The 12,603-nt window shown below is 38.3% G+C and overlaps 1 protein-coding gene across 1 annotated transcript in view; it reads left to right on the top strand.

The window, feature by feature from the left end:
- Positions 1–10,544, top strand: part of LOC126162695 (zinc finger protein 160-like) — a 76,365-nt gene extending 65,821 nt beyond the window's left edge. Inside the window, exons 5-6 of the mRNA XM_049919349.1 lie at positions 5,777–6,118; positions 8,479–10,544. Coding sequence (XP_049775306.1) covers positions 5,777–6,118; positions 8,479–8,793 — 657 coding nt within the window. The 3' untranslated portion in view covers positions 8,794–10,544. The remainder of the gene's footprint in view (positions 1–5,776; positions 6,119–8,478) is intronic.
- The last annotated feature ends 2,059 nt before the right edge of the window (positions 10,545–12,603 follow it).

The raw sequence follows: 12,603 nt of genomic DNA, 5'->3' as shown, positions 1-12,603 counted from the left end.
GACTGGTTTCACAGCTAGCCCTGCCTTTGATGGGATAGGTGATGTTAGTGACTTGACTGGAGTAGGTGGTGGTGAGAGGATGTATGGGACAGGTCTTGCATCTAGGTCTATTACAGGGGTATGAGACATGAGGTAAGGGGCTGGGAGCAGGAGTTGTGTATGGATGGACAAGTATATTGTGTAGGTTCAGTGGATGACGGAATATTACTGTGGGAGGGGTGGGAAGAATAGTGGGCAGGACATTTCTCATTTCAGAGCACGATGAGAGGTAGTCGAAACCCAGGCGGAGAATGTAATCCAGTTGCTCCAGTCCTGGGTGGTACTTAGTTACGAAGGGAATGCTCCTCTGTGGCCGGACTGTGGGACTTTGGGAGGTGATGGGAGACTGAAAAGATAAGGCACGGGCGGTATGTTTTTATACAGGCTTGGGAGGATAATTATGGTCAGTGAAGGCTTCAGTGAGACCCACAGTATATTTTGTCAGGGACTACTTGTCACTGCAGATGCGATTACCACTGGTGGCTATGCTGTACGGAAGGGACTTCTTGGTATGGATCTGGTGGCAGCTGTCAAAGTGGAGGTATTGCTGGTCGTTAGTAGGTTGGATATGGACCGAGGTACTAATGTAGCCATCTTTGAAGTGGAGGTCAACATCTAGAAAGGTGGCTTGTTGGGTTGAGTAGAACCAGGTGAAGCAAATGGGGGAGAAGTTGTTGAGGTCTGGAGGAATGTGGATAGGGTGTCCTCACCCTTGTCTAGATCGCAAAGATGTCATCAGTTAATATGAACCAGGTGAGTGGTTTAGGATTCTGGGTTTTAGGAAGGAATCCCTTAGGTGGCTCCATGAGGCTCCAATAGGTTGAAATAGGATGGTGCCATGTGGGTGCCCATAGCCGTATCCTGGATTTGTTTAATGGTAATGCCTTCGAAGGAGAAGTGGTCATGGCGACTAGGAAGGAGGTTGTTGGTTTGGAATCCGTCCAGCATGGGGAAAGGTAGTGTTCAGTAGCTGCAAGGCAAGTTAGTGTAATGGTATGTCGTATCAATAGTGACAAGCAGGGCACTGTGTGGTAAAGGGGCAGGAACTGTGGAGAGTTGGTGGTGGAAATGGTTGGTGTCCTTTATATAGGAGGGTAGGTTCAGGGTAATAGGTTGAAGGTGTTAGTCTATGAGAGCAGAGATTCTGTCAGTGGGGTTTCAGTAACTGGCCACCATAGGGCATCCTGGGTGGTTAGGTTTATGGACTTTAGGAAGCATGTAGAAGGTAGGAGTACAGGGAGTGGTAGGGGTGAGCAGAGAGATGGACTCTGGGGGCAGGCTCTGGGATGAACCTAAGGATTTGAGGAGTGCTTCCATTAAAAATATTGTCTTTCTGTAGTGGCGCTTGTAATTTAGATAGAGTGGCATGTTTCCTTCTCTTACAATATGATGACGAATAGAGTTTGTCTCAAAATCATCCAAAGTTGTCACTTGCTTCTTCCACAGCTGCTTCTTTCCTGATGTGTGCAGCCTTGTTGTGCCACTCCCACCACAGTATATACTGTACTGTTCTTTCCCTATTGTTACCACAGTGTTCTTTCTTATTATCAGTGCTATGGTCCTCTTAACAACCTGAGGAACAGGAAATAAGGGCTCACCTTTTTCCTTTCATTTTTCAAAGTAGTCCCTCAATGAACACATGAATTCATGGGCCTGGCTGTGTAGCACACTTTTCTTAATCTGTTTCACTGCACTTGTTGGGCTGGCACTACTTGTTTCACTGTCCATTGGTCAAAAGGCAACAGTAGCAAATAAACACTAACAACAACAAAAACAAAATAAACTATGAACTGAACTATTAACACAAACGATGAAATGATAGCACTGATTGCACGTGAGACACTCCTGGTACTTTGTGACTGCACGCATCAGGTTTACAGAGGGGCAATGTGCTCCTGTTATCAGCTCGAGTGCAATCCATCGTCAGTTGGCTACCTGTGGTCGCTAGGCAACAGAATGATGCTACTGAGCTATCAGTAGTAAAGACTCATTCTCCAGACTATAAACCCTGTGTTGATTTGACATGGAATAAATAACCCAAAAGTAATCTCAACCTGTATTAAGAAACAAAAGCAAACAAATTCTCACACCCTGATAAATTTCCTATTAAATGTCGCATTGAATACACTGCAGAATTTGCAGTCCCAGAACAGCAGTTAGTTACAAATGTAGGTGATGTCCTGTTGCAGGAACCTAAAACATATTGATAAAATTGATGCAGGACGATTGCAAGGAAATGCAGAATGACTTGTACAGTAGCACTTCCTGGACTAATGAATCACAGCTCTTTTTTAATAGAATAAATACAAAATAGTTCCCATAACAAAATGGAAGAAACAAGTAGTATCCACTTACAAAACCATTCATAAACTGCTGGAGAATACCACGTAATTCAGTTATTGACAAATAATCCTGCAAAGTAATATGAAATGGGACTAATTTGTAAAATCAATAATGGGAAAAGCAAACAGAAGGCACGAATTTATTGAAAGATGTCTGGAAAAGTGCAGTAAGTGCAAGGCACTATTGCAACCAATTATGAATACTGCTCCATCTCCAATGTTTGGAGTATTTATGTATTGGGCATGACAGCAGACATCAAATAAATTCAGAGACAATTTGCTAGAATTTTAACTGGCCATTGAACCCAAACAAAAACCCAAGCAGGCATTCTTGTGAAACCCCGTGGGCTAAATTAAGGTAACTGGTGGACCTGTTGTATGTGTTACAGATGCTTTTAATTAGTGCTTCTTTGACTGGCACTTACTTCTAGATAAGCCAAAAAAGATTTGTGTCACTTGGTCTAGTTCCTCAATCATTTCCCATCTCAGGCCATTTATATTTGAGCAATATTGATTGACTTCCATTTGTTCATTGCCAATCAAATACGATTGCAAAAATTTATAAGTGTCTTTTGGAAATTATCCCACTCTGTGCTAATCTTGTCCTTTAATCAAAAACACAGGATTGAATTGATGTTCTTCACTGCTTGTGGAAGTAGACCTAAATGATGTCATTTGAAAGCAGGCATTGTATGTTCTCATATTTCATAGGAAGTGTTCTAATTCTGAAGTTTCTCCAGTCATGTACTGAAACCATTCAGTTGGCATCATTTCCATTGGTGCTAATCAAATCTTTCCACTCATGCAACATTTTCCTGTTGCTTATCTACTTAATTTCTTTCCGCCTAAGAACTGACACACAATCCATTTTGCCAAGGACGATGTGTTTTTGATTTGTGGGATCATAATGGAATGCTTCATCTGCCAAACTGTAATCTCTGCTACTTGTGCTTTGCACCTCTCATACACAAACATTTTGTTTATATGTTTGCGATCATTGTCTTTCATGAACTTCACTCGTTATCTCTGCATACATTGTTTTGTAATTTTTTACATTGTTTTGTAATCTTGTATCTCGAGCAGCTTTTCCCTATTGGCTTGTTGAGTGTCCCACTCAGTCATCTTGTCTAGTGTAGACTCGTAGTTCATCTGTTAATAAACTTTTTCTCAATTCTGTTCATTAACTTCCATTGTGAAGCTAAACATGCATCTCCCTCTCCGTAAGTTTCATTTTTCTTTGCTGTTCTTTGTGTTCCTTTCTTTTCAGTTCACCGTTGGCAAGATTTTCTTTTTGTTCCTGTTAATGTTAATTTTATTTAACACACTAAAATTCCATCAAATACACTTTTTACTACCGTAACCAATTCACTTTTACTTAAATTTATTTCCCTTTTTCGTTTCCTTGATCTTTTCCAGTTGATATCCAAAAGTATTCTGACACGTGCATCTTGTCATCTCCTGTATAGAGGGTGTTTCAGGTGGAATGGTAAATATTTTAGGAGGTGTAGTATAGATGAATTACGATAAAGAATACCATACAACGTTTGTCCAATTTTTATTGAGTAAGAGATACAGCTGAGTTCACAGTGCACTTTCGTTTCGTGTGTTGGTTCACCAGTTCTTATGGGGTGGGGGGTGGGAACAACAACAACAACAACAACACACCAGCACTCCTCTTGTAATCTTTAGTATGCACCGATTCATCATTGAGACTCAGTACCTCAGTTCTTTGTGGAAGACTTGTTCACCCTGCACACAAATAATCATATCTGCATCTACGTTGGATTCTAGGGAAGCAGAAAGTTGAAAGTTGAGTCTTCTGCTTTGCAGCTGAAAAATCATTCATTATGTGAATAAACCAAAGGCGCATCCCTTGCCAAAGTAATTTTTTGGAAAAGTTTTAGTTTTTACACAAATATTGACATATACAGATTGTGGATGCACATGTTTATTTGCAGTGTGGTTGTTCTCAAATGACTACTTAAGATACTTCAAAGTTAAGTGACTCACTGCACATTATTCGAAAAATGTGGAGTGAATTATGAGTGCAAACTGCGATTGCACAAATGTGAGGGGCGCAGAAATCCAGTCTGAAATTGTCCCCCCCCCCCCCCCCCTCCTCCCCCCTCCTCTCTCTCTCTCTCTCTCTCTCTCTCTCTCTCTCTCTCTCTCTCTCTACGCATTCCTCAATTATTTGTAGAAGTTTTCCTAAATTTTTTGTAGTTGTCTGCTGGGAGTTTCTGAATTCCATTCCAGCCTGTATTTTCAAGTTTTCTGAATATCGTGCCCATTTCTGTTTCCTTCTTTAAGAAGCAATGCTGCTACTTTCGCTTGGTGCACTTTAGGCTATAGAGTGCTGCACATTAAATGTAGCTTAATTTCAAAGTGTCCAGATAATATTTGAATGTGTTAAGTTGCGTCCCTACCGATTGTGCTGTGCCAAACAAGTTACTTCTGTTTTTGGTGCATCTAACGAAGCAGAGCATTTGAGAGTATTCAGCTTGGCTCTGGCTACGTGACTATGCACAGAGCTGTGGAATCAACGGGTTTTGCTGTGCTCTGTTAGATGGCAGTGGCATAAAATCCTCAGTGGTGGTTGAAAAATTCATCATAATTCAGCCAGTTTGCTCGAAATATTTATAAATTACATACACAAATCCTCCTCATAAATCAGTCAACATATTAGTAAAAACAGTATTAAAATCTGTACAGTAGTTTCTGAGGTTAACCTGAATATACAGAAAGAAGTGAAGAGGGGACTTGAATTTATATATATGTGGAGATGTGAACATCACACACACAAGTGTAGCTTAACTAAAATTACTAACTCAGTATTTTATTGCTGCACTCTCTCTTTTCTGCTGCGTGAAACTATATTGAAGCTTTTATTGAAACACATGTTGCTGTGACACTTGAAGATGAAGATTCAGGGCTCCAAATGCATTGTACTGTTCAATAAAAATCACTATTTGTGGCTGAAGGCAGATGATTTTGCATTCACATTTTAAGACTGTAGATCAGTCGCCACTTTAATAGTTCCTGCTTTGAAAGTAAGATACATTGATGCCATGTTTCAGTTATTCAAGTAAGCTAGTTGCCTGCAAAAGATAGAAATCTGCAAAGAAGTCTTAGTGTGCTACATTACCTTGATTAATTTCAAAGTTGAGTTACATAGAAACTACATAGTCAAGTTAAATTCAGGAAGTAAACTCAAGGACAGGTTAAGTCATTCTCTACTACATTCCTCTCTTGTATATTTGTTAATCCTAGCATGTGTTATAGCACTGTGTGTTGTTTACAAACATCAAAATTTGGAAGGCTTCTGTTGTTAAAATAGGGTAGAACAGATGTAATGCAAAAATAATGTCTTCTATATTTCTAAAAATGACTTTCAGATGCCAGCACACATCTTGACTCACTTTGGTGGTGAAGTGTCAAGAGTCCCAGAGCGTTACCGACGACTCTTATCACGTCCACGAAGACGCATTCACACATGTGAATATTGTGGACGAGACTTTCCTTCAAGTATACGTCTACGGTGCCACATCAGACGACATACAGGTGAACGCCCATACACGTGTCAGCTCTGTGGAAAGAACTTCTACACAAACCTGCAGCTTGTCGTCCATGTACGTCATCATGCTGGTGAACGCACTTATCGCTGTCCTGCACCATCTTGTCCTCGAGCATTTGCCAGTGCATCTGCTCTACGTGCACATTGTGCAACACATGCAAGGGTAAGCTAATACTTATATTTGCTGAATAATATCAAAAGCCTCTGAACACCGTTAGTTTCCAGTAGTTGTTTTTCTTCTGATTTTTATCATCCTTAGGATCTTAAATTTGATTACGTTTTAAGTAATGCAGCTAACAAGTTAATATGACATTTTGCTCTTTCTCCAGTTAAATATGATATCAGATTTCTTGTTTGTCTTGTAATGTCACTGTTTGCACTTGATGTGATTGATCTGTTTGCAACCTGCTTTTACCTTTATGGGTGACCTATAAAGTCCTGTATCTCTCTCTCTCTCTCTCTCTCTCTCTCTCTCTCTCTCTCCCCCCCCTCCCTTCCCCACCTCTCCCTCCCTCTCTTAACTACACCAGCACACAGAGTAAAACCATCACATTGTAAATTAAGTTTTGTTTTTCAGTTTTAAAGCAAGGACCTGAAAAACATTTGATTTGAATATTAAGATGTATCTGGCAGAACTCCAAATATGCACATAGTGTTAAAAAAAAAAGAGAGAGAAGAAGAAGTTGTGGCTGATACTGGTACAAAATACTCTCCACCATGCATTTTACAGTGACATTTGGACTATAGAGTGGCTGCAAATGTAGAAACAATGCTGAAATTAAAAATTTATGGATCATCATACTTGTTTTTTCATAACTTACAGGATACAAGATTATCAGTCCATTTCTCTAAACTGTGCAGAGTTTTATAATTCCATAGAAGTGCCAGTAGAAATTTCGCACATGCATTATATTTCACATTAAAGGAGACTTGTGGAGAAGCAGCTATTCAGATGCTGTCACTGATAGATTTATCTGAAAACTAAATCGTTTCACTGTATATTTTTGAGATGCCATTGTAATTGTCTTAAGCACTGTAAACATTTTACATTAAACTATACTTTGTTTGGCAGCTATGAAGAAAGTGCTTGTGGGGAGGCTCACATAAAAGGCACTGCCTGCATTAAGTCAATCTAGTGTGACGTATAGCAGCAGCAACCACCAACAGTTGTCAAAGCTCCCTCTCCAGTATAACAAATGCCACTTCCCTTACACTTCAGACAGCTTTCTGTACTGTGGGGTCATTGGTTGCGCATTGAGATTTTGTGTGTTTTCATTTCTTAAAGTTGTGAAGTTAATATTTTATCTGTTATTACTATTGTTTGTTGTATGTTGCTGTACAATGTCAAAGGAGTTTGTCAAATGTAATTAAGTGGGAAAGTTTACATCACTCACTTTGTCAGAGGATTGCTGCACAAGATCAGTTGAAAGAGATGGTTTTATGAATTATATGTGTGCACAGTCAACAGTTGTCTTGATAATGCTCACAACCATTCTGTTGTTGTTGGTGAGATATCTACCTTGGCAAAGTGGAAGGAGGAAATGATTGATGTTTTCAGCATCACAATGAGGAAGTAAGATACGGTATTAAAAGGTGGAACTCTTAATATCTCTCCATAAAACGTGTTTCGCCAGATATAAAATAGACCAGCTGGCAAAAAACATATAGGCATTCAGTCTATGAGCTGCCATTTCAACCCAATAGAATTTTTGTAGGCCCAAGTTAAAGACTGTTGCTAGTAATAAATAAGGTAAAATAAAAATGACTCTGCGACTGAAGCATTCAGCAATGAAGCTGTTAGGACAGTCATCTGCGACAACTGGAAGAAAGCTGCCACTCGTATGCAGTGCGATATGGGAATAGCTTGGTGGAACGAACCTATTATACAGAAATGATCATGTCAGAATTAACAACAGAGTGTGATAGTGGAACATACACTTGAGCTATTCTCACGTAATGTCTGTACGCCATGGACCATCAGGTGCTAGTGGTACATCCACTTCTTGCTTAATCACCATCTGACAGAATCCTCGTACAACTAGATGATAATGCCACATTAGCATTTCAGAACAAAGTAATGTATATGTGCTTTTTTCTTAACCTCGGTTCTCAATAAAATAAAAGACTTGTGTTTGTGGCCTGTTATCATGATGTGTTTGTAACATCTGTTGCCAGCTGCTATACAGGTGCTAAGAACCATTTTCATTTTTTTTTGGTTGGTAAATTTTGTTATGTGAGAGTAAACTTTTCCAGTTGTCCCAAGTCTTATATTCTACAAAACACACAATTTTCCTTGTTTGTACTGACTAATATAGTATGCATGTAATGCATTTCTCATTATGACTCAGCCAAAAGCTTTAAAGCGTAAAATACTAAGACAAGAAATACAGTTTTGTGTGATTACATTCTTGGAATTCTTAAACAGTGTCTTATTTTGCTTTTTCGTAGATTAAATAGTAGTTTATTTCAGATGATACCATAAATTCAGAACCATTGTATTATTCCTCTCTCATATTTTTTCAGGTAAAACAGTACAACTGCCCACAGTGTGGAAAGGCTTTCTTCTGGCGTTCTGCATTTGTAGCACATGCCAGACAGCACACTGGATCAAGGCCATATGTGTGTGGAGCCTGCAACAAGTCATTCACACTACGGGGGAAGCTAAGTTTGCATCTACGGCGGAAGCATGCTGCTGAACTAGGCCCTGGAGCTGAGGGCGAGGAAGGCCCACGATATTGCGCAGACTGTGGTCGTGGCTTCCGGACTGGAGCTCTCCTTGTAGACCACGCACGTGAAGCTGGTTGTGTTACTCCTCCCCTGCCTGAAGGGACAGGTTAAAGAAAGATGCACAAATATGAAGAGAGTAACGTGTGGCACATGATGACCAAATCCATTACAAGGTGTCGTATACCTTGATTACCGAAGCGTAGGATACCTATATGAGTGCCTGAATATTTTTAATTCAAACTAAAACACTGACATATGATCATGTGAAACTTTTGTTTCCTTGTGAATGCCCTGTTAAGACTCAGTTAGTGATATCGAACACTGAAATAAAAACACGAGTTTTGAATGTTGTTCTAAATTTACTGGGTTAGTCATGTAGAGTGGAGCAAAGGGATGGATTATTTCCTTTGCACTAGGCAACTGTTACCTGATTAGGCAGTCACTAATAATTAGGGGAATGCCTAAGCCATATGCGTTTTAGTCAAGATTTCAGTTTTCTATGGTAAATTATTTTAGGTGCATTTATTTCTTAAAAAGCGTTTCACTGTATCTGATCAGACAAAAATCAGGATCTTCCATTTCTTTTAAATATGTCTGCATCCTCAGTCAGTTAATTCTTGGCAGTTTTATGACAAATTTACCACAATGTGAAAATATTTTCTTCAGGTATTAAAGATTTCTGTGTGTATTTCACTTTCCTTGCATTTAAGAAATTCTGAGTATTAAATAGACATCCGGTTAATTGGCAAGACATTTAATTTTCCAACTGACACTGCCAATTTTATAATAACTTTTAAGAGGTACTATCCATGTTCAAATTATTGTTTAATATTACTTTCTGATATGTAAAAAAATGAAATATTTGGTCAGCTGTAGATGCTAGTAGAAGAACCAAAGCAACTACAACAGAGGAATGTTTTGATACAATATACCCCAAATGATGCTGTGTTGGTTAATTGTAAAAGTTTCTGAGAAAAATACAGCACTATTTTCTTCTAATCATTAAGTGACATATTTAGACTACTTTGTGATTTAGAAGCAATGTGTATATTAAAGTGCCATTATCTGAGTTGTATATTGTTTAAAAAGAAAATTTTCTGATGTATGGTAAGCCATGGGATCTTTTTGAAGATGTTCTTTTTGTGGTGTATTTGAATATTGCTTTGAAGGGATAATGATATGTGAAGAGGTTTATGAGTGTGCTTCATATAGTGATAAAGCAGTTGATAAGACTGGAGTGGATTAATTTTCTCTTGAGCATTTGATAGATGTCTTGGTAGTCTCTTCCAGAAACAAACTGGTATTTTAAAATGGTCTCCCTTTAATTCATTATGGCAGTGCTGTGTTGCACTTCTTAAAAAAGGGACAGTTTTTTCTAAACTGTGTATGACTGATGAGTGCTACAGTCCGTAGTTTTTTTTTTTTTTTCTCTCCTCTAATGTGGCAGTTTGATATGGAAGAGACAGCTAGATAGCTCAGTTACCTGTTTTGATAAGACATTTTGTGTTACAGATGTACTACTTTGTCTCTCATTCCATATTTTACAAAATAAAACTCCATGTGTTGTTCTTTGTTCTTTTATTCATTTTGTTCATTATCAGTTTTCAAACTATTGAAATTAATAGTTGTGTGTATAAATTTTTCTGCTTCTTTGCACCATAAATAATGACGCAATATTGGAAGAAGGAGAGATTCTTGAAATAAAAATTATTGGCGTGCTTTTCATGTCCATATTCTTTTAAAATAATTCATTGTATTCAATCTACTAACTGCCCACTCAATACAGAACATTATGTGAATATCTACGCGTAAGGTAACTAACTTTAAATGCTACCTATCTAGAACTGAGACCCAATAATAATCAATTTAGCAGCTTCCAAACAAAAGGAAGTGAAACTAATTGGATAACTGTATGTTAGTTGCAATATTAAAAATTGTTTGACGTGTGTCAAATTTGCCTGCAAAGTAAACATACAGCCTTATAAAAATTAAAAACTATTATGTTTCACATAGGATAACTTTGCTGTTTGTACATACATACATACGTATATAATGTGTCACAGTTCACCATACTTCAGTAGTGCTCGTAAGAGGTTTTATAAGTGGCCATGTCATTTGAGATCTCATTGTGTGCACGTTCTTTGACAGAACATACACTTTTCCTAAAATGCACAAAAATTAGTGATAGAATTTGGTCAGCTTACCTCATATATGAGGATAAATTCCAAACCACCCTTTCACATAGAAGAATCATTACTATCATGTATTAACCAAATGGACAATTTGTTGAATTTTTGCCTTGGAAGAATAATTCTACTCTGAAGCAGTACAAAGTATTGGGTTACCGTATTTACTTGAATCTAAGCCGCACCTGAAAAATGAGACTCGAAATCAAGGGAAAAAAATTTTCCCGAATCTTAGCCGCACCTGAAATTTGAGACTCGAAATCCAAAGGTGGGGGGGGGGGGGGGGGGGGGGGGGGTGGAAAGTTTTAGGCCACACCTCCAAATCGAAACAAAGTTGGTCCATTGTTGTAATATGAGACACAATTTAGGTCGAATGAATGACGACACAGCTACAGTTGTTTGGTTCGAGTCGTAAGCTTAGCAGTTAAGCTTTACCAGGTAGCCATTGCTTTGTGTCAGGCGCTCCGTCCATATTTATATGGGTACCCTTCCTTTTTCACATGGTTCGTCTAGTTTGAATTGATTGCTTATTTTTCTTTGATCTGATAAGTGCCGTTCTCTTTGTTATAGGTGTTTACATCACTCTAAGCTGAAAATGTATTAGACCCCTACTGTATTGTGTCATGCATTGTTTGTCGCACTCTGTTTACGGCCTGGCTTGCTTTTGTGTCCATTACAGCCGCTTACAATTTAAAAAAAAAAAAAATGAGAGGAATTGTCTCATTAGCGAAACAATGGCAAGAGACTGCTATTTGTTGTTACTTACACTGCTGCTTTCTTTGATAATGATCAACAAGAACCAAATAATAGACTTCGTATGATAGGAGTAGGTCTGAACGAGAGTTCAGCGAAAATTTTTCTCCATTTGAAAATCTTTGCGGATACCTCTTTATACATTACATTCTGCACAGAAATTAGTCATCTTAGATTTAAAAATCTAGTCAATTGACGTGCTTCATTTCTGACTGTATCACTATTAGGCATAAGAATAATATGAATATAAACATGACATGATATGTATATTCTTCCGCGTTTACTGTTGTCTCACTCTAGTTTCGTAGTTTATTAGGCAGACAGGATTTAAATGAGATAGCAGCAAACATGAAAGAATACAGGGCAAAATGTTTATATTCGTATTATTCTTATGGTGAAGAGAATAGTGCATGTGATTCACAATTCATAAAAGTTCCATCTCTTCTCAGCGGTAGGAAAAAATTCAGAAAGTAGAGTTGGCCATATTGACAAACATCCCAAACAGTCTTGCCAGTCAGATTTTTGTAGTACACTGAAATGCTGCTACATTAGAAGATGAACAATACGGAATTTGTATTTAATTTGTTGGATAATGTACGAAAATGCAGTGGTCGAAACTCTGGGTGGAGAAAAATGCTCGTCTTCCACCTTTTTTTAAATTTATTTACTGACGCAAAGTTTTTGGCGCCAGTATTTATCTTTGTGCCTGCAAAGCATGCCTGTGTAGTGCTACATTTATTCGATGGCAGAAGTTAGTTGTGGTGGCACCTATCAACATTTTTCAGAACTTCCGCTTTGCACTCGATTCTAAGCCGCAGGCGGTTTTTTGGATTACAAAAACCGGAAAAAAGTGCGGCTTAGATTCGAGTAAATACGGTACTTAGAGCAGGCAAGGAGAAACAGGGAATTTGATCAATATGCACAACATTAGTAAAGATAACTGCAGAAGCTTCTGAAATATTTTCTGTGCTTTGTATTTTTA

The sequence above is a fragment of the Schistocerca cancellata genome, chromosome 2 (assembly GCF_023864275.1).
Source record: "Schistocerca cancellata isolate TAMUIC-IGC-003103 chromosome 2, iqSchCanc2.1, whole genome shotgun sequence".
NCBI lineage: Eukaryota > Metazoa > Arthropoda > Insecta > Orthoptera > Acrididae > Schistocerca > Schistocerca cancellata.
The sequence above is the reverse complement of the archived record's forward strand: the minus strand, read 5'-3'. Positions and strand labels throughout refer to the sequence as shown.